Genomic DNA, 22,851 nt, shown 5'->3' on the forward strand with positions numbered 1-22,851 from the left:
CGGATCAATTGTTAATTTTAAATCTGAGATTGATAGCTTTCTGTTAACCAAAGGTATTAAGGTATATGGAGTTAGGTCGCAGATCAACCATGATCTCATCGAATGGCGGAACAGGCTCGAGGGGCTGAACGGCCTCCTCTTGTTCCTATGTTCCTTTCTTCACAAGGCTGATCGCCAGCCTTAAAGGTCACAAAATTGAGAAAGGAAGGGAGCAACCTGGTCTCTCCAGCATGAACGGAGCCATTTGGGAGGTAATCATACAGATATGCAAGATTGTCAATGGTGCCGAAAAGGAAAATCCGGATAATGACTTTAAATTATGAGAGTAGGGCATGGAGTCGGGTTCAAATTAGTAAACGGCAAATCGAGGACTGATATCAGGAAGTTTCTCTTCACACAGTGATCATGACATGGAATGGCCTCCCGGGTAGAGTGGTGGAGGCAAAAACTCTCATCCTTTCATCAGAATCCATAATAACTTTTCGATAGAAAGTGGGTAAATATTTGAGAAAGGAATAAAAAAAAGAGAATGGGACTAAGTGAATAACTCTTTCACTGAGCCAGCACAGTTGTGATGGGCTCAGTGGGCTCAGAATCACAGAAACCCCACAGTGCAGATAGAGGCCATTTCGGCCCATCGAGCCTGCACCGACACATATCCCACCCGATCACCGTAACCCCTACACCAACACATATCCCACGTAACCCCACGTATTTAATCCCCCTAACACTAAGGGTCAATTTATCATAGCCAATCAACCTAACCCGCACATCTTTGGACTGTGGGAGGAAACCGGAGCACCCGGAGAAAACCCACGCAAACACGGGGAGAATGTGCAAACTCCACACAGACAGTCGCCCGAGGCCAGATTCGAACCCGGGTCCCTGGCGCTGTGAGGCAACAGTGCTAACCACAGGCTCCTCCTGTGTTATACTATTTTTATATTAAAAAACATAATTTTACATCATATTTTTAACTTTGCCTTTATTTGTATACTAGCTGGGGGTGCCCGGCGTTGCCAGGGCAATTTTGGGCTGCACGGTCTCCCTGCCCCTGTCTGTCCCCCCTCTCCTTCTCCCCCTTTCCCTGTGCTGTCCTCTCCCTCCCTTCCCTCCCCTCTCCCTGCCTAGTGCCTGAGGCCCGGTGCCGTTGTGATAGCGGCCGCGCGGGGCCTAGCGCTTCAGGGCCGAGGACGGCCGGCCGCTGCCGCTCCCCCGACCGCTGTGTGTGTCGGGCCGAGCGGTTGCGAGGCACGGCCCGAGTGAGCCCAACTTACCTGCCGCTCCGGCAGGGCGGGAGCGGGATCGGGAGCCGCAATGTGGGGGTTTCTTTTGCTGCTGCTGTCCCTGTGGGGATGGAAAAAATGACGGCGAAGTTTAGGGAGACTGGAGGATTAGGACCCGCCCGTGACGCACTGATTGGTCAACCATCAAGTGAGTGAACTGTAGGATTGGTCAAGCAGCACGTCACTCAACGCTAATGAGAGGTAGGATTGGTCAACTGGTAATGAGTGGATTTTTGAGGATTTTTGAATGTTTTTTGTAAACTGTCCAAACAATTTTTGTCTGACAAAGTAAATACGCCTACGAGAGTCCCCTAACGATAAGGTTTCTTTCGATATAACATACGTGTAGGTACGCTCTATAACTTTTGATTGTATAGACAGACAGACACAGAGAGAGCGAGACAGAGAGAGCGAGACAGAGAGCGCCTTTAATGTAGTAAAATGTCCCAAGGCGCTTCACAAGAGTAATCAAACAAAATTTGACACCGAGCCACATAAGGAGATAGTAGGACAGGTGACAAAAAACATGGTAGATAGGTAGGTATTAAGGAGCGTCTTAAAGGAGGAGAGGGAGGTGGTGAGGCGGAGAGCTTTAGGGAGGAATTTACAGAGCTTCGGGTTCCTTCACTTGCATATTCCCTGATTTTGGTTGTATCCTCGCTCTGTTCAAATTGACAGTTTGTTGCATGCTCTCCCACTCTTAATCATTCTTCCAAGCATCTGAAAACTGTGGAACCCCATACCTCCCTCCTGCAATCCACAGGCTTTTAAAACCCAAGGCATCACTTAATCACCACTTCCTGATCCACTTTATTTTCCCCCACCCTGGATGGTTCATCATATAACCAGAAATTTTTCACGCCCACTTTTTGCAAAGCTGCTTCTGAATGTAGTGATCAAACGGGAATGGCAGGGTTTGCATTGGGAAATTTTAACGGCAGAGTGTGTGGGAGCATCATTGTTTTACCATTTGCAATGGGGAGAAAAGTCAAAATACTTGTAGTGACTACCCTCTGATTTATTTTTTGTGCGCAGTCCCTTTAAATTTGCTGCAGCCATATCTTTCAGCGGCTACAGCTTGTGAGCGACCTGCACAGGACCTCCCGATTGACGCCCGGCCCTTCACCATTGGTGACTACCCCAGCCCCCAAAAGTGAATGAAGAGAAGTTTGTGTTTATGCTAATTATCAGTAAGGAAAGAACTGTCAATTTATATCGTGCCTTTCACATTCTCAGGACGTCCCAAAGCATTTCACAGCCGACGGTAATCACTCTTATTTTTTAGACAAACGCAGCTGTTAAGTCTGTGTGTTATATTGAGAATTACTACACAGACCACAAGAGTAAAATTTAACAGGTCTTTACTAGTCGAAGGTCAGGGCGGAACTGCCCAATAAATCATTACACAGCACTTATATACCGGTGTGGTCACCACCGGTATTACAGTATACAGCAGCCAAGATAAAGTAGTGCAACCCTTAAAATAGTTCTCTTAAAGGTGGAACGGTTACATACACTACAATCCTCCCTTTTTAGCTTAACAATATATATTCCCCATTAAACATAACATCATAACATATATACACAACTTCATGTAAAAACAGTTTACAGATTCAGTCTCTCTGGAGGCTTCCTGACTCGGTCCGGATAACGCCTCGGTGGTGTAGTTGTTTTCGGTGGTGTAGTAGGTTCTTTTGGCAAGGTCGATTCGGCTTGAATGCCAGTGTCGGGTTCATCTGATTCCAGTATCACCGGATCGGAGGTAGATACTATGGGTATCTCTGCCTCATCATTAGGCGTATAGAGTTGTGGAGTAGGTTGTCCCTTTTCGGATGACTCTATGATCTGGTCAACATGGCGCCTTATTATGCTTTCACCAATGTCCACGGTATACATCAGCGGTCCTAGTCGTGTGCAAATAGTTCCAGGCTGCCATTTCTCGGTACGGTAGTCCCGGGCCAAAACTTGTTGACCTATCTGGAAGGTTCTAGTTGGCCTTTCATTCATGCCTTGAAATTGCCGGTTCTCTACGTCCCTTCTGATGTTTGGCTTGATCAAATCCAGCCGGCATCTTAGTCTTCTATTGAAAAACATCATGGCGGGAGTTTGGTTTGTAACCGCATGTGTTGCATTCCTGTACGCCAACAAGAAGTTATCTACCTTATGTTGTAGATTTATGTCTTCATTACCCATGGCCTTTATGGCCTTCTTGAAGGTCTGGACAAACCTTTCAGCTAATCCATTGGTGGCGGGATGGTATGGGGCGGACGTGTAGTGCTTAACCCCATTGTTTTTTAAGAACTTCCTGAATTCTTCGGACACAAATTGCGGTCCATTATCAGAACAGATCTGTTCCGGCAGCCCATTCCTGGCAAATATGGTCCTTAATACTGTGATGGTTTTTTCCGTGGTGGTGGAGGACATCTTTATTACCTCCGGCCACTTGGAGTGTGCATCCACCGCGATTAAGAACATTGCGTCCATAAATGGACCAGCAAAGTCGATATGTACCCTTTGCCATGGAGATGAGGGCCACTCCCATGGATGTAGAGGGGCTTGTGGTGGGGCGTTTTGGACCTTCTGGCATCCTAGACAGCTCTTGGTCATTTCTTCGATGTCTCCATCGATACCTGGCCACCACACAAACGCTCTGGCTAGGTTCTTCATTTTCACTCCACCCAGATGCCCCTCGTGAAGCTCCTTTAGCACTTTATGCTGGAGTTTGGGTGGAATCACCACTCTGGATCCACACATCAAAGTTCCTCGGCACACTGACAGCTGCTCTCTTCTTTGCGAGAATGCTGGCAACTGTGGTTCGCCATGTGCTGGCCATCCCTTCACCGTTAAATCGTAGACTCGTGAGAGAGTCGGGTCATTTCTCGTTTCCTTTTTGATGGTAGAATTTGTTACTGGTAGACATTCCACTATGGTTGAGTGGAACATCTCCACTGGGTCCACTGTAGGCGCCTCTTCTACCGTTGGCAACGGTAGGCGCGATAAACCGTCAGCATTCCCATGCTGTTTTGATCCTTTGTATTCTATGTCATATTGGTGTGCCCCTAGGAAAAGGGACCACCTCTGTAGCCTTTGCGCTGTCATAATGGAAACGCCCTTTTTAGGGTTGAATATGGATACCAACGGCTGGTGGTCTGTCAGCAGTGTAAACTTCTGGCCCTGCAGGTAATGATTAAACTTCTTTACTCCCCACACCAAGCTGAGAGCCTCCCTATCTATCTGAGCATAGTTGCGCTCAGCGGAGGTCAATGATCTGGATGCAAATGCGACTGGTCTTTCCAAGCCATTTGGCAACTTGTGTGAGAGTACTGCTCCAATACCATAAGGAGAAGCATCACAAGCTAAACGAATAGATAGCGTTGGGTTGAAATGAGCCAACACTTCCTCTGAGGTGATCAATGCCTTGCTTTTGCGAAAGGCCTTCTTACAGTCCTCGCTCCACTTCCATGGTACTTCTTTCTGCAAAAGAGCATTCAGCGGGTGCAGCACCGTGGATAGATTTGGCAGAAACTTATGGTAATAGTTAATCAACCCTAGGAACGACCTCAACTGGGATACATTTTCCGGAGCGGGAGCCTTCACAACAGCTTCGATCTTGTCAGGTGACTTGTGCAGCCCCTCCTGGTCAATGACATGACCACAGTACGAGATCCGTTTCTGAAAGAACTCACATTTCTGGCGATTAACTCGAAGTCCATATTCCTGCAATCTGGTGAGCACCAGTTTCAAATTTGCAAGGTGTTCCTCATCGTCATCTCCTGTAATCAGGATATCGTCCAAGTAACATTGAGTGTTTGGAATTCCCTGTAATACCTGCTCCATGGCCCTCTGCCAAATTGCTGGAGCCGAAGCCACTCCAAAAACCAGTCTATTGTATCGATACAAGCCCCTGTGCGTGTTGATTGTGAGATACTGGCGCGACTCTTCCTCAACTTCCATCTGTAAGTACGCTTGCGCCAGGTCTATCTTGGTGAAGCGTTTCCCGCCAGACAATGAAGCAAAGATATCCTCAATCCGCGGAAGCGGATATTGCACCGTGTGAAGCACCGGATTAACTGTGATCTTGAAGTCTCCACAGATGCGGACCTTCCCCGGTTCCCCTGGCTTGTTACTCGATGAACGCTTCATGACGGGAACAATGGGCGTGGCCCACTCACTCCAGTCCACCTTAGACAGTACTCCTGAACGTTCTAGCCCTTCCAGCTCAGCTTCCACAGCAGGTCGTATCGCATAAGGTACCGGTCTGGCTTTGAAAAACTTTGGGTTTGCATGTTCTGCAATCTTGATTTTTGCCTTAATTCCTCTTAGTGTTCCCAGTCCCTGTTGGAACACCTATTTAGCCTCATCCAATATTCTGGACAATCGTTCAGGTTTGACATTTTTTTTTCCGGAATCTACTGTCATTGCTTTTAGGGCGTGCCAGTCCATATTTATTTTCCTGATCCACTCCCGTCCCAGAAGTGGTGGACCTCCCTCAGGTAGTACATATAAGTCCATTCCTTGGTGTTCTTTGCCCTTGTGTATCACCTTGACTTTTATCTTTCCGATGGGGTATACTTTTTGCCCCGTGTATGTCTGCAATACTATCTCCGTATCCCGTAGGGGAATATGTGTGAATAACCTTTTGTAATCTTGCTTATTCATGACCGTCAACGCCGATCCGGTGTCCAATTCCATCTTCACTTGGACTCCTGCTATCTGCAGTGTGACCCAGATAGTTTGTCGGTCAGCTTCCTTACTCACATTGTGAATTCTCAGACTACCCAGTTCCTTGCTGTTGGAGTCTGAATCTGAATTCTGTTCATCCGAACTCTTCTCAGCCACCTTATGTACCTTTCTGCACTTTTCCTGTGGTGACTTTTTGTTGCTGGTCTTCTTTCCTGACCGGCATACTTTAGCTATGTGACCAAGCTTGCCACATTTTCTACATTCCTGGTTTTTAAACCAGCATTGGTTCTGATTGTGTGTCGTCTTTCCACAATGATAACATTTCGTTGTACCCAAAGCCATTTGATCTACGCTGAGTACCGCTGCCTTCAGCTGCATTTCCGCAGTGCCTCTCGCTGCGGCTTCGTGCGATGCTGCAATAGTGACAGCCTTATCAAGTGTAAGATCATTCTCTTCAAGCAGCCGCTTTTGTGTTCCTTCTTTCGACAATCCACACACGAATTTGTCTCTCAGTGCCTCTGTCAGACTTTCCCCAAACTGACAGTATTTCACTAGCTTACGCAGTTCAATTAAATACCCCGCGTTGCTTTCCTCTTTCAGTTGCGTTCTCGCATAAAATTTAGATCGTTCCGCGAACATCAGCGGTGTGGGGTTCAAATGATTTTTCAGGACAGCAACAATTTTAGCGAAAGTCTGATCCGCCGGTTTAGCTGGTGATAGAAGATGCTTTAATAGCCCGTATGTCTTCGCACCCATTGAGTTTAGTAAGGTTAGTGCTTTATCTTCATCTGATATTTTATTTGCCTTACAATATATCTCTATGCGTTCTACATACGTGGCCCATTCTTCAACATCGGGATCGAAGTCGTTGATGTTACCACGCTTAGGCATCCTCGCAATCTTCTTGAGAAACAAAAGGAAATTTTTCTTTTCTTTTTTTTTCAAAATGGCGGTTTCCCGCGCTTGTCTTCTTCCCCCGCCTACGAAAATGGCGGCTTCCCGCGTTTGCCTTTCTCCCCCGCTGGCTGTAATGGCGATTGCCGTATTGCTGCGTTCGCCCTCCCCAGCGGTTTTCAAATCGTGCCTCCCAGCCCCTCTTGCAGTCCGGTCCTTTCCCCCGGCTGCGGCTGAGTTCTCCGCGGTTTTAAAAAAAAATTTCTCCCGCGCCTTACGCTGACCCGGTCGCTGCGCCTCGCGGCCTCGGTAGCTGCCCGGCCTTTTTCACCGGTCGCGGTCGAGCTCTCTCTCGACGCTGTTGCGTCTCCCAGCCCGCTTGCAGCCCGGTCTTTTACACCGGCTGCGTTTGCATGCACCGCGGCTCCCGTGCCTTACGCTGGCCCCAGTCTCAGCGCCTCTGGCCCCGACTTCTGTCCGGCTCTTTTCCCCGGCCGTGGTCGAGTTCTCCGCCCTTATATCCTCCGTTTTTCCCTCCCCTACTTCACGCCAACGTGGCCGACTTGCTGCTCGTCGCTGATCGGCTTACCCACCACCGTGATAGAAGGGATGATCACTGCCTGTTGCTGATGGAAGGCTTCGTGTCAGAATTCTTCCTTTGCTCTGCAGACCCGAGTCTCTTCTCAGCAGAATGATGAGGGCGGATGCCTCCTCTCGACGCCCGTTAAACTGCCTTGGATGTATCTCTGCCGCAGGGTAAGATCGTACTCGTCGCCACTGTTAAGTCTGTGTGTTATATTGAGAATTACTACACAGACCACAAGAGTAAAATTTAACAGGTCTTTACTAGTCGAAGGTCAGGGCGGAACTGCCCAATAAATCATTACACAGCACTTATATACCGGTGTGGTCACCACCGGTATTACAGTATACAGCAGCCAAGATAAAGTAGTGCAATCCTTAAAATAGTTCTCTTAAAGGTGGAACGGTTACATACACTACAGCAGCAGCCAATTTGCACGCAGCAAGGTCCCACGAACAGCAAGGGGTTAAGTAACCAGTTAATCTGTTGTTGCTGGAGTTGGTTGATGGTAAATGTTGGCCAGGACACCAGCAGAACTCCCTTGCTCTTCAAAGATTCCATGGGATCTTTTATGTCCATCCGAGCAGACAGCTGGAGCCTTGGTTTAACATCTCGCCAGAAAGACGATGCTTCTGTTAATGCCGCATTCCCTCAGTACAGGAAACTTTCTGGTATCCGGCACTGACGGGACCGAGCTGGTGCCGTACCATCAAAACTGCCGTAGAAACCAGCGCTAATGTTAAAACATACGGAGCTTTTGAGCTCCGTGTGAATCAACAAACCCTGTGCTTCAAAACAGTCGGCCGCAGCTTAAAAGCGTCTCTGTAGCTAAGCAACAGCTTCAGCTAGGCCTTGCAGAGCCTGACTGGAAAAAAAAAGCAATGAGAAGTAAAAAAACTTACAGGAAACGGCTCCTGAATTTTGCCAGTAGATAGAGCTTTCCGGACATTTAACCTCCGGTTAAACGGAAGTTTCCTGTACTAGAAGAAAGAACTAGCATTTGTCTATCATCTTTCATGACCTCGGGACGTCCCAAAGTGCTTCACAACCAATTAAATACTTGTGAAGTGTAGTCACAGTGGTAATGTAGGAATGTTGCACCGCACTGGAAGTGTCAGCATAGATTATATGCTCAAGTCCCTGAAGTGGGGCTTGAACCCATGACCTTTTGAGTGGAGGAGAGAATTCTGACACGGTACAGAGACTCGCGGCGCAATTCTACGATCCTTCACTTCAGGCAAGGTTCTGCGTTCGCACGGATCATGGTTAAACAATCAGGCCTATAACACTATTCCTGACCTGTGCTCCCAGCAAACACTCCTACCCCACAGGGAGCTGGGAATCACATCTGTGTAAGAGGGGTATGGCTTTTCTGTGCCCTGAGAAAATAGTTTACTATGTATGTTGTTGTCAGATGTCGCTGCATTTTCATGAGCCAGGCAGATGCCGTTTCTTCTGTTTCTATTCTTGAATCAGCAGCCTGAAATATATATTTGGAAATAAATATACTAAATGGCAAGGGGGACACAGCTTGTTGGTGCTTCACTGTAGGTGTTGGTGTGGAAGTTTACCTTACTTGAGAAAATCCTGTTAAAGTTGAAGATAAAATTTGACTTTTCCTCCCTTTTCGCCTCCCCTGTGCTGAAGACGGTGATTCCTGAGTGACAGCAGCCTTCTCAGACGTTGTCCAATTGGCCTTTCTTTACGTGTGAGTGCAGACGGGCAATTTGAACAGCATCAATCCTCACCCAACATACATACGCGCATGCTTTTCAGCAACTGAATAATGATCAAATGCAGGAATTTTTATTCCAATCTCCCTCAGCCCAGCGATGGCAAGACCAATTATAGCATAGTACCACCACGGCAGCTGGGGCATTTCACAGAATCACAGAAATCACAGAAACCTCACAGTGCAGATAGAGGCCATTTCGGCCCATCGAGCCTTCACCGACACATATCCCACCCCCGATCCCCGTAACCCCTACACCAACACATATCCCACCCTATCCCCGTAACCCCACGTATTTAATCCCCCTAACACTAAGGGTCAATTTATCATAGCCAATCAACCTAACCTGCACATCTTTGGACTGTGGGAGGAAACCGGAGCACCCGGAGAAAACCCACGCAAACACGGGGAGAATGTGCAAACTCCGCACAGACAGTCACCCGAGGCCGGATTCGAACCCGGGTCCCTGGAGCTGTGAGGCAACAGTGCTAACCACTATGCCACCGTGCTGCCCTTAAATTCAGTTAAATCAATTGGGAATTAAAAAGCTCCGTAATGGTGACCATGAAATTACCGGATTGTCGTAAAAACCTATCTGGTTCACTCATGCCCTTTAGGGAATGAAATCTGGCGTCCTTACCCAGTCTATATGTGACTCCAGACCCACAGCAGTATGGTTGACTCGTAACTGTCCTCTGAAATCGCCTAGCAAGCCACTCCATTGTTTCCAAGAAGGCGGCTCACCACCACCTTCTCGAGGGCAATTAGGGATGGGCAATAAATGCCAGCGCCGCCTGATGTAAGAAAAAGGAGACTTACCATCAAGTAACTTTAAAGTAAGCTTTAAGTAACTTATAAACACACTATATACAAGAGAGGTCTTTACCATGCCTCTGGTAGAAGCCTCTTACAATACTGAACAGACCAGTATTTATACCAGTCCAACAGGAAGTGAGGTATGTACACAGTTCATAGTTCACAGTTCATAGTTCACAGGAAGTGATGACATAACTTCCCGGAAGTTAGCATTTTTATCACATTCTTCCCTCCTGCAGGATTAGGAGGCTGTGGTCTACCTTTTGGTCCGCAGCCGCCGAACAAGGAAGAGTCGCACCCGTTTGGATTCCCGTCGTAGAGGGTCGCTGGTCCGCTTACATGCGGTTGGCCATTGGTCAGAGTCTGTGTGGCCTGGATTGCCCTGTGAAGGGTCGGGGAGATCATGGCTTCGAGTACGAGCCCCAATAGGTTCAAAGTCGGACTGCCTCTGTTCAGAGGGAGGTGCAGAGCTGGTCTGTGGCGGATCAGTACTTTCATGCGCGGTACTGGGAGGGTCGCAACCTTGAGCACGGGGTTCTACCGGCACCAAGCTAGTTGGTGTCCAATCAGGATCCTGGAGAGGGGTACCCGATAGGTCCCAAGAGTTTCCTGGTGAAATGCCATCACCCGATGTCCCACTAGGTCCTGGTGGGCAGGGAGCCAGATCCCGTAATGATACGGTAGATTCTCGGCCGTCGGAATATCGTATGTTTGCATAGGTGGGGTTGGCATCGGTTAGTTCAACCTCGTCTACGAGAGGGTCATTTTTAGACGTCCGAACGTATCTTCGGAGTAATACAGGTCCAGGAGTAGTTAGCCATGACGGGAGTGATGTCCCATGAGATGAGCGACGCTGGAATCCAAAGAACCGCTCATGAGGTGTAGTATTTGTGGCTGTAGAAAGCAGAGACCGTATAGAGTGCAATGCATCCGGAAGCACTGTTTCCCATTGCTGGTCTGGTAGGCCCCGAGATCTTAAAGCGAGACGTACGGAATTCCAGATGATACCGTTATACCTCTCTACCTGCCCATTTCCGATGGGATGGTATGGTGTTGTTTTGCTTGTAGCAATTCCCCGTTCTGAGAGGTAGTCCTTGAGTTCCCTTGACATAAAGGATGGACCCCGATCTGAGTGAATATAAGCCGGCATGCCACAGAGAGAAAATACCTGCTCAAGGCAGCAGATTACTGTGGACGCCAGCATATTGGAGCAGGGGAAGGCAAACGGAAAACGTGAATATTCGTCGATCATGGTGAGCAAATATGTGTTCCGAGTTGAAGAGGGCACTGGGCCCTTAAAATCGATGCTAAGTCGTTGCATCGGTTGGGTTGCATGTATGAGTATACCAGCTGAGGGGCGGAAGAACTGAGGTTTTAATTCCGCACAAAGCCGGCATTCTGAGCATATTTTCTTTACATCTCCAGTGGAAAAAGGGAGATTCCGTGATCGTACGAAATGTAGCATGCGCGTAACGCCAGGATGACACAAACCATTGTGGACATCCATGAGAGTGGAGGATGACATAGTGGAGCAGAATGCCCGTGTGAGGGTGTCCGGGGCCACATTCTCCTTGCCAGGCCGATAGAGAATGGTATAACCAAAAGAGGCCAGTTCCATCCTCCAAAGTTGTATTTTATTATTCTTAATTTTGGTTCGTTTTCGATTATCGAGCATGAAGGCGACTGATCGTTGGTCCGTGATCAATGTAAAGTGCTGGCGAGCTAGAAAATGGTTCCACTTCCGTACTGCCTCTATGATGGCTGTGGCTTCTTTCTCAACCGGAGGATAATGTAGCTCGGCACCTTGTAAGGTCCTGGACATAAATGCTACAGGACGACCTTCCTGATTCAGAGTAGCCGAGATCGCCACCTCCGAGGCATCACATTCAACCACGAAAGGGAGATTCTCATCGATGGAGTGAAGAGCCGCTTTCTCCAACTGTTTTTTGAGAAGGTTAAAGGCTGCAACAGCCGCTGTTCCCAGTGGAAATGATCTAGCATGCAGCAAGGGTTGGATTTTGTCCGAAAAATGAGGAATCCATTTAGCGTAGTATGCAAACAGACCGAGAGCCCGACGTAAAGAAGCCGGATTCTTAGGTGACGGGAGCTCTTGGAGCGGGCGAAGTCTTTCTGGGTCTGGCTTAATGATACCATTGCCTACGCAGTAGCCAAGGATGTTGATGGTCGGTTGTGACTCAACAGATTTGGATTCATTCAGGGTCAAATTACGGCGATGGAGGGCATCCCGAAATTTTTGGAGGTTGGAGTCGTGTTCCTGTTGATCGTGACCTGCAATGGTAATGTTATCAAGATAGGGAAAAGTGTCCCTTAGGTTTTCCTGCTTAACCAGGCCATCCATTGCCCGTTGAAAGACAGCCACTCCATTAGTAACCCCGAATGGGAGGCGACGAAATTGGTACAGCCGTCCATTAGCCTCAAAGGCTGTGTACTGCTTATCTGAGACCTTCAAGGGTAACTGATGATAGGCACTTTTTAAATCGTAAGTTGAGAACACTTTGTATTCGGCCAGTTTATTAACCATATCATCAATGCGTGGCAATGGGTAGGCGTCCAAGTCGGTATATTGATTGATGGTTTGCGAATAATCGATGCATAGTCGCTGTTTGTGAGGTTTTAGAGGGTTCTTGACAATGACGACTTGAGCCCGCCAGGGCGACGAACATGGTTCAATGATATCCTCTGCTAGAAGTCGAGAGATTTCAGCCGCAATAAAAGATTGGTCTTCCTGATTAAAGCGCCGCGATTTCGTTATTATCGGTTGGCATTGAGGCGGAATACTGGCAAATAATGAGGGTTCATCAAGTGAAGCTGCTGATAATGCACAAAAAGGTAATTTAGATGGTATATTAGAAATAGTAAGTCCGGGTTTGGATCCACCAAACTCAATGGTGAGTTTCTTATGCTGTTTTTGGAAGTCCAGCCCTAAGAGGAGATCACTACATAAGTCTTTGAGCACCGAAAGTCGGGTGGAGGGATACATACGACCATGAAGTGTCATATCAACAACACAAAAGCCAGAGATTCTGGTATTAAGTGATGACTGGGCCATCGCAATTGCCTGGTCCGATGGGAAGACATGTAGTTTCAATTTCGCAACAATCTGTTCCTTAATGAAACTATCAGTACTTCCTGAGTCAATTAAGGCATCTAAGGTATGCCCTTTAATTGAAATTTTTGTGGCTGCCTGAGACAGGTTCTGTGGGCAAGCAGCTGTAATTGGTGTCGTTGCACAGAGAGTGGCTAAAACTCTCGGTGTGCTTCTTCGGGAGAGAGCTCGAGAGGAAGCTTGATAGGTCCTAGCTGGAGCATCTTGATAGGCCCTAATTGGGGCAGTTCGGTAGGTCTTAGCTGGATTGGCCCTCGTAGAGGCCCTTGATAGGCAAACTTTAGCAAAGTGTCCTTTTTTCCCGCAATAACTGCAGATTGCATTGCGAGCAGGGCAGGTTTTCCTAGGGTGAAAAGCATCTCCACAAAAGAAGCATTCCTTCCTAGATTGCCAAGAGGCTGCTAAAGTGGGGTCGTCCTCCTCTTCTTCATCAGAATTATCAGAATTAGATTCCCCCATGATAGGGTTCACCTGAGACCGCTTGAATTGTCTGGTTGCAGCTACAGCAGCAGATCGAGATCTGGGCAGCTGATAGAGGTCTGCATTTCTCTTTGCCAAATCCAGTGAACAAGCTAGGTCAAAAGCTTTTTGTAGCTCAAGTGTTTTACTTTCTAGTAGACGCTGGCGTATAAATGGAGAGGCAATCCCGCAGATGAAAGCATCACGAATCATTTCTTGGCGGTACAGCTCAGCTGAGGCTGCCTGAAAGTTACAATCTACGCTGAGCCTGCGAAGTTCTTGCAGGAATTCGTCAATTGATTCCCCTGGCCCTTGTCGGGCTGTGGCCAGTAGATGTCTAGCATAGACCTCATTTGGGGTCTTCGCATACAGTTTCTTAAGTGCCCGAATCACCTCTTCGTAATTATCCCAGTCATCAACATATTCGAACACTTTTGGGGTCACATAATTGACAAGTATCTTCAATTTAGCAGGAGCATCCACTTTACATTCATCCAGAAAATTCTCAAAAGTACGATACCAATGCTTCCATACCCTGCCAGCTGCTGGTGTATTCGGGTCCAAGTCCAGACGAATAGGTCTAAGGATTTTCTCCATGATGGGTGGTTCCCTGGATCCTTAACTTCCGAGTTTGTCTGAAGGTCTAGTATTTGTCAGTGTAAATACTAAGTTACTTAAATTGATGTAAGAAAAAGGAGACTTACCATCAAGTAACTTTAAAGTAAGCTTTAAGTAACTTATAAACACACTATATACAAGAGAGGTCTTTACCATGCCTCTGGTAGAAGCCTCTTACAATACTGAACAGACCAGTATTTATACCAGTCCAACAGGAAGTGAGGTATGTACACAGTTCATAGTTCACAGTTCATAGTTCACAGGAAGTGATGACATAACTTCCCGGAAGTTAGCATTTTTATCACACCGCCCACATCCCGTGAAGTGAATTTTTAAAAAAAGCACCCTGAGCCACTGCCTGTCGATCAGCTTGCTCAGCAAAGAGCAGTGATCAAATCTTGGACCTCCTGGTCTGTTTGGCGTAGTCCCACACTGAAGTGCATTTGCTCACTAAACCATTGAGGGGGGGAATTGAAATTAGCATTTCAAATTGACTGACTAATTGCTGCACGCAGAATATTTACAAGGATGAAATGGTTGAAAGTGTCTCAACATTTAAAGTTACGATCTGCTCAATGTTCCCTGGTCCAGAACTTTTCCAATTTACAGTGAAGGAGTTTGTGCATCAGTTACTGCAGGAAACTTTATTATCCGGCACCGACGGGACCGGCGTGGTGCTGGTTTATCAAAAAGTCCGGATTACAGAGAGTTATAGTTAAAAGGTACGAGAGCTCCGTACACAGCAACAAATCCAGGCTTCCCTGTTGCTTAGCAACAGGTGCAAGAAGCCCGGCCACAGACCAAGCGTTCCTGTTGCTTAGCAACAAGTGCAGGAACCCCCGATTACACAGCCAAGAATCAAGAAATGGCCACTAATATGAAGAAAAACTTAACTGAACCTACTCCTGAATTTTGCCGGTTAACCGAGAATTCCGGTTGTTTGGGTGCCGGTAAATCGGGAGTTTCCTGTAAATTGTGACTTCAGTCCACTTAGTCTCAGCATGCAGCCTCCTGATTCTAGTCCAGCATTTGTTTCCTCAACCCCCCCATTCCACTATCAGTGACAGAGCATTCAACGACCACCCCCCATTCCACTATCAGTGACAGAGCATTCAACGACCACCCCCCATTCCACTATCAGTGACAGAGCATTCAACTACCACCCCCCCATTCCACTATCAGTGACAGAGCATTCAACGACCACCCCCCATTCCACTATCAGTGACAGAGCATTCAACGACCACCCCCCATTCCACTATCAGTGACAGAGCATTCAACTACCACCCCCCATTCCACTATCAGTGACAGAGCATTCAACGACCACCCCCCCATTCCACTATCAGTGACAGAGCATTCAACTACCACCCCCCATTCCACTATCAGTGACAGAGCATTCAACGACCACCCCCCCATTCCACTATCAGTGACAGAGCATTCAACTACCACCCCCCCATTCCACTATCAGTGACAGAGCATTCAACTACCACCCCCCCATTCCACTATCAGTGACAGAGCATTCAACTACCACCCCCCATTCCACTATCAGTGACAGAGCATTCAACGACCACCCCCCCATTCCACTATCCGTGACAGAGCATTCAACTACCACCCCCCATTCCACTATCAGTGACAGAGCATTCAACTACCACACCCTGTAGTCTGGAATTCTGTTCCTAAACCCCTCCACATTTTTGTCTCTCTTCCCCTTCTGCAAAATCTATTTCTTTGACTGTACCCGGTCACCTTGCCTAAACTCCTTGTTTGTTCGGGTCCTCCGATACCCTTTAATAGTGCCTTAGGTTATTGTGTATTGTGAAGAGGCATAAAATATAAGAGCAGGGAGGTTATGCTAGAACTATATAAAACACTAGTTAGGCCTCAGCTAGAGTACTGCGTGCAGTTCTGGTCACCACATTACAGGAAGGATGTGATTGCACTAGAGAGGGTGCAGAGGAGATTTACAAGGATGTTGCCTGGACTGGGGAATTTTAGCTATGAGGAAAGATTGGATGGGCTGGGGTTGTTTTCTTTGGAACAAAGGAGGCTGAGGGGAGAACATAAGGGGCCGGATATTCCGATCCCTATGGGTGTGTACGTGCTGTGTACCCACCCGTAGGGACATCGGAAATGCTGGTTTTAGGCAAGCACAGCGCATGTGCTGGAAACCAGTATTTCCGATCTGTCAAGAAAGCTCTAGACAGATCCTCCGGCTGCCCTGGAGATGGGCCTCCGCGGGCAGATCGTTCTGCTTTCTGGAGACCCTCCGCCCGCAGAAAACCCTTACAATTCTTGCGCCTGGTAAAAGCCGGCATAAGGCCTACTATTACCAGGATAAGAGTTGGAAAAAAAAATCACTAATTTATAAAAAAATACTTTTTAAAAAAAAAAGGTGAGTTTATTTTTAGCCCTGAAAAAAACTTGAATTTTTTTTCAAAAATTTAAATTTTTGTTTAAAATAGTTAATTTATTGTAATTTCAAGTCATTTTAAAAATGTGATTTTTTAAAAATTTATTTAAAGTTTTACTATGTTTTGGGGGTGATCTCCATTCATATATTTGACAGATCTTCCTGTCAAGTGTATGAAGGGAGATTCCCTTCTGTGATTGGCTCCTCATGGCCCACGTGATCCCAGGGACGCTGCGAACTCCCTGCGCCTCTGGGATACGTGGGCCCTGCGCACCGGCAGTTTGGAGAGGCCCAGCATCGGAATTGTGCGCGTCCCGGGAGTCCTCGGGTAAGGGCGCAGATTTTTCCAGATCGCAGCCCTCCACCCGCGGGAGGCCTGTGATCGGAATATCTGAGCCGTGAAATAAGAGCAGGAATAGGCCACTTGGCCCCTCGAGCCTGCTCCGCCATTCAATAAGATCATGGCTGATCTTGGGCTCAAAGCCACTTCCCTGCCCGCTCCCCATAACCCTTCACTCCCTTATCTTGTAAAAATCTGTCTATCTCCACCTTAAATGTATTTACTGACCCAGCCTCCACGGCTCTCTGGGGCAGAGAATTCCACGGATTTACGACCCTCTGAGAGAAGAAATTCCTCCTCATCTCAGTTCTAAAAGGGCGACCCTTTATTCTGAAACTATGTCCCCCGAGTTCTAGATTTCCCCACGAGGGGAAACATCCTCTCTGCATCTACCTTGTCGAGCCCCCTCAGTATCTTATATGTTTCAATAAGATCACCTCTCATTCTTTTAAATTCCAATGAGTATAGGCCCAGCCTGCTCAACCTTTCTTCATAAGTCAACCCCCTCATCTCAGGAATCAACCGTGTGAATCGTCTCTGAACTGCCTCCAATGCAAGTATATCCTTCCTTAAATAAGGAGACCAAAACTGTACGCAGTACTCCAGGTGTGGTCTCACCAACACCCTGTACAGTTGTAAGGACTTCCCTGCTTTTATACTCCACCCTGCTCGTTACATCCTCAAAGAACTCCAGCAAATTTGTTAAACATGATTTCCCTTTCATAAGACCATGTTAACTCTGCTTGACTGCATTATGATTTTCCAAATGCCCTGCTACTGCTTCCTTAATGAAGGACTCCAGCATTTTCCCAACGACAGATGTTAGGCTAACTGGTCTATAGTTTCCTGCTTTCTGTCTCCCTCCTTTCTTAAATAGGAAACTTAATTGAGGTGTATACAATTATGAGGGGCCTAGATAGAGTGGATAGAAAGGACCCATTTCCCCTAGCAGAGGGGTCAATAACCAGGGGACATAGACTTAAAGTAATTAGTGGAAGGATTAGAGGGGAGTTGAGGAGAACTTTTTTCACCCAGAGGGTGGTGGGGGTCTGGAACTCACTGCCTGAAAGGGTGGTAGAGGCAGAAACTCTCATCACATTTAAAAAGTGCTGGGATGTGCACTTGAAGTGCCGAAACCTGCAGGGCTACGGACCAAGAGCTGGAAAGTGGGATTGGGCTGGATAGCTCTTTGTCGGCCGGCACAGACACGATGGGCCGAATGGCCTCCATCTGTGCTGTAAATTTTTATGATTCTATGAAGAGCGCTGCAAAATAAGTCAAACTACACGACGGGGTTTAGTAGCAATAGCAATCCTCTGGATAAAAACAGACATTATGGCTGGAATTTTCTCCAGGTAGGTTGGGAGCAGGGGGTGCGGGGGCAGTAGGGTGGGTGGCTCCAGGGAGGCGGGAGGCCGGGTTTCCTGCGGGCTCTGCCGACTTTAACGGCGGGGCCTGATTTGAATGCACGGCCTCGGATTCCCGCCCGCTGTCAGCCCATATTGAGAGGCTGGCTGGCTGCGTGCGGGTAGGCCTCACAAGCGAGGGACCGGTCGGGGCGGGGGGGCGTTGGCAATCGGTGGGGGGGAGGATCGGTCGGGGGAGGGGGGGGGTCTGCAGTCGGTCAGGGATCGGGGGATCGGTGGGGGGTCGGGGGTCAGTGGGGTGGCGGGGGATCGGTGGGGTGGCGGGGGGTCGGGGATCGGTGGGGTGGTGGGGGGTCGGGGATCGGTGGGGTGGTGGGGGGTCGGGGATCGGTGGGGTGGTGGGGGATCGGTGGGGTGGCGGGGGGTCGGGGATCGGTGGGGTGGTGGGGGGTCGGGGATCGGTGGGGTGGTGGGGGGTCGGGGGTCAGTGGGGTGGCGGGGGATCGGTGGGGTGGCGGGGGGTCGGGGATCAGTGGGGTGGTGGGGGGTCGGGGATCGGTGGGGTGGTGGGGGGTCGGGGATCGCTGGGGTGGCGGGGGATCGGTGGGGGGATTGGCGGGGGGGGTCGGGGATCGCCGGGGGGGTCGGGGATCACTGGGGTGGCGGGGGGTCGGGGGTCAGTGGGGTGGCGGGGGGTCGGGGATCGGTGGGGTGGCGGGGGATCGGTGGGGTGGCGGGGGGTCGGGGATCACTGGGGTGGCGGGGGATCGGTGGGGGGGTCGGGGATCGGTGGGGTGGCGGGGGGGTCGGGGATCGCTGGGGTGGCGGGGGGGTCGGGGATCGCTGGGGTGGAGGGGGGTTCGGGGATCGCTGGGGTGGAGGAGGGTCGGGGATCAGTGGGGTGGCGGGGGATCGGTGGGGTGGAGGGGGGGTCGGGGATCGGTGGGGTGGAGGGGGGTCGGGGATCGGTGGGGTGGCGGGGCTCGGGGATCGGTGGGGTGGAGGGGAGTCGGGGATTGATCGGGGGAGGGGGATTGGGGGTGGGTGGGTGGAGAGGATTGGGTGGAGGGGGGTGTCGGCAAACAGTCGAAGGTCGGGAGGGTGGAGGGGATCAGCAGGGGTCGGGGATTGTGGGGTAGGGTTGGGGGGGAGCAGGGGAAGAGCCTGCCGGGGATCACGGGGGTGGGGGGGGGATCACAGGGGTGGGGGGAGAGGATCGTGGCTGGCCTCCTCATTGTTGGGAGGGAGAGGTGGGGTGATCGGAGGGTGGTGGGCGCTCCGATCGCAGGGGGGTGGGTTAGGTCGGGACCCTGGATCACGGAGGTTGGTATAAAGCCACTTACCTCCTGGATGCAGCAGTCCCCGCCTCTGTTTAACTGCTGGGTCTCATGAATTGTGTGAAACCCGTCCACAGGCAGTGAAACATGAAATGGAGCGGGGGGGAAAAGGCTCCAGCCTTATATTACAATATTTAAATTGAGGTACCACCCCCTGGGAGTGCATTGGTTGCCCGCCCCCCATCCCGCCTCCGGCAGAACCGGAAATGTGCAGGTTGGAGGCGGGATCAGGCCGGGAATCCCATTTTTAACACTTTCCAAACCCACCCATTCTTTTATGGTAAAATTCCATCCAATGAATGTCGTGATGCAGGATCTTTAATCAAATCACTTTACACTGCTGCCCTCGCGGCTCTGTGAGTAGCTGAGTGGTCCAAACCAAGAATGTTCCAACTTCAACCCTTGACCTATGCTGAGTCAGCTGATCTTAGCTGGGGCAGCCGGTAGAGAAACTACAATTGGTCGTAGTATCCCTAAGTTTGGGGAAAGATGGGGAGTAGCAACAACTAAGCTCACGCGGTTAATGGCCATTATCCCTGCAAGAGGTCGGTGCCTTCAGGAAGAGATGAAAAAGTTGGCAACGGGGAAAACATCAAATTATCAAATGATACAGCACAGAAGGAGGCCATTCGGCCCATCGTGCCTATGCTGTGTGCTCCTTCATCATTAATTCGAATGAAACCACTGTAGTTGTTCAGAGCTCAGTTAAATATTATTTTTACATTATAGAGCTGATCTCAAGTGGGGTGAAAGATGTCGGACTCCTGCAATTGCCCTGCGTGCCTCTGCAGTAGGAAGGGTTCCTGCTCCCGATTGCTGCTGCTGCTGCTGGAAACTAAGGGGTCGATTTTCCTGGAGCCGTCAGGCGGGGTTTCAGGTGTGTGCGGGGGGGGGAGGGAATCCCGATTTCGGGGGTCCCGACACCATCCCGCCCAAAACCCGCCTCCACGTAAGTTTCAGGGGAGGCGGGTACCCGCCCCGCACTGGGACCTGCCGACCCGAGGCGGGAAGGGATTAGTGCCAATTAACTGCCTGTTGACAGGTAGTTAACAGGCAGTTTTTAGCCTAATCCCTATTTTGAGGGGTGTCGTGTGGGATTCCCGACGGCTCCAAACCACGCCAGGTTAGAGCAGGCGGGCCGTCGGGTTGAAGGACTTGGAGGGGTCGCGATGTCGGTGTTCAGGTGAGTGATGGGTGCATTAGTGCAAAGGTAAGTGTGTTTGGTGTGTCTAAAGTGTGTAAAGAAGTTTAAATTACCTGTACTTACCTTAACAACCTTTCTTCCTCTAGGTTTCGGGAGTCCATCACTCAGCCGGCACTGAAAGCAAAATGGCTGCGATCTGTCAAAAGTGACAGCCTTCAGCTTTCATTGCCAGTGAGACTTCTAACTGAGTCTGTGTAGAAGGACTCGGGTTAGAAGTCAGACTGTCAGTGTTTGACAGCTTCAAACAGCTGTGAAACACCGATATTTCATTTGTCAAGACCTCTTGACAGATGAAATTTCAGTCTGTGACGTCACCTGTTGCCGGGTGGCCCTTAATTGACCTGAGCCCGCTGGGTGGGCTTAACAAGGTCAAATCAAGGGAAAAGCGCGTGGATTGGCCGAACGTCGATGTAGGCGGGACTATAACCCGAAAGTTGTAGTCCCGCCTCCTTCCCGACAGCTTTATGAAAATCGACCCCTGAGTGTGTGTCGGTGTGAGACGAAGACCGGCTCAGACGGCGCTGGGTTGCTCCCCTCTCCAAGAGATCGATTTAATCTGCTGACATCCATCAGAAGTCACGTGAAGAATGACACTTGGCCAGTGTACAGGAAGGTGGCCGGTGCCTCAACATAAGTTTGGGCCTTCAAAAGTTTGGACCTTCAAGAGAGAAAATGGGACGAATAGGATATGTCTTTGAAAGAGCCGGCACAGACACGATGGGCCGAATGGCCTCCTTCTGTGCTGTATCATTCTAGAAGTCAGGAAAATGATTAATGCTAATTTTCTGGTTTTAGAGCTGACTTGACTCTGTCGGGAAGATTCAGTGTCTGGGAACTTATAACAACCTTATTTATCTTGTTTTGTTCTATGCAGATAAAGCCACTAATCCTTTAAACCGAGAGCTGCAATGGGACTACATTCAAGCATTCTGCGACCAACTGAACACAGAATTGGAAGGGTAGGTATCGGGTGGGGGTGGAAAACCAGCACAATAATGTGAACAGCAGTGTGCTCACTTCTTTGAGTTGATCATGAAATGAAAGAAAGACTTGCATTTCCACCGGACGTCTTAAAGCGCTTTACAGCCAATGAAGTACTTTTTTGAAGTGTAGTCACTGTTGTAATGTGGGAAAAATGTTATGAAAATGTTTATTTGTTGGTGGTTGACCTGCAATAACCTTTGACACCCTGTACATCTTGGCTGCAGTGGTTAGTGGTTGAAGAACCTACTGCTGATCTGAATCAGTGGAAAAAATATCAGTCTTGTCAGGGGTCCAGGAAAACTGGATGTTCTATTGAGGGTCGTTGTATACGAATGACACCAGTAGGTGCAGAAATAGAGTACAGGAAACTTTGTGATATCCGGCACCGACGGGACCAAGCTGTTGCCGTCCCATCAAAACTGCCGGACAAACCAGCGCTAATGTTAAAACATACGGAAGCTTTTGAGCTCCGTATCTAGCGACAAACCCAGCTTCTAAACAGTCGGCCGTAGCTTGCAAGCGTCTCTGTAGCTAAGCAACAGCTTTAGCTAGACCTTGCAGAGCCTGACTAGTGAAAAAAAAGCAACGAAAAGAAAAAAAACTTACTGAACCGACTCCTGAATTTTGCCAGTGGATCGAGCATTCCGGACAGTTAACCTCCGGATAAACCAAAGTTTCCTGTATTGTAGAACCACGGGCTCGAGCAGATTTCCATATTTGCACTGTTAGTCTAGTCTAGGCTAGGTTTACAGTGCGCTCGTGACTGTGATCGCGTCTGGAATTCGCTGCCATAAACAACTCCTGCTGGACACCGAGACGGGATCAGGCTCGGCTGTGGTGACCCTTCACTCTGCGTTTGGGCTCAAGACGTGAAGAGTGGTTGCTTGCGTGAGGTAAAGGATGTCGCCGGCACCCGTGGAGCCATAACTGCGCAGGAGAGTTGTGAGGCTGTGAGATTCATAGAAACATAGAAGATAGGAGCAGGAGTAGGCCATTCAGCCCCTCGAGCCTGCT

The 22,851-nt window shown here is 49.1% G+C and overlaps 1 protein-coding gene across 1 annotated transcript in view; it reads left to right on the forward strand.

The window, feature by feature from the left end:
* gga1 (golgi-associated, gamma adaptin ear containing, ARF binding protein 1) overlaps nt 1-22,851 on the forward strand; it is a 73,884-nt gene that overhangs the window by 14,527 nt on the left and 36,506 nt on the right. The window contains exon 2 of the mRNA XM_085969666.1: nt 21,728-21,812. Within this exon, the coding sequence (XP_085825792.1) occupies nt 21,728-21,812 (85 nt within the window). The remainder of the gene's footprint in view (nt 1-21,727; nt 21,813-22,851) is intronic.

Source organism: Somniosus microcephalus, chromosome 28, assembly GCF_052327205.1.
Source record: "Somniosus microcephalus isolate GS21.2 chromosome 28, FLI_Smic_1.0, whole genome shotgun sequence".
NCBI lineage: Eukaryota > Metazoa > Chordata > Chondrichthyes > Squaliformes > Somniosidae > Somniosus > Somniosus microcephalus.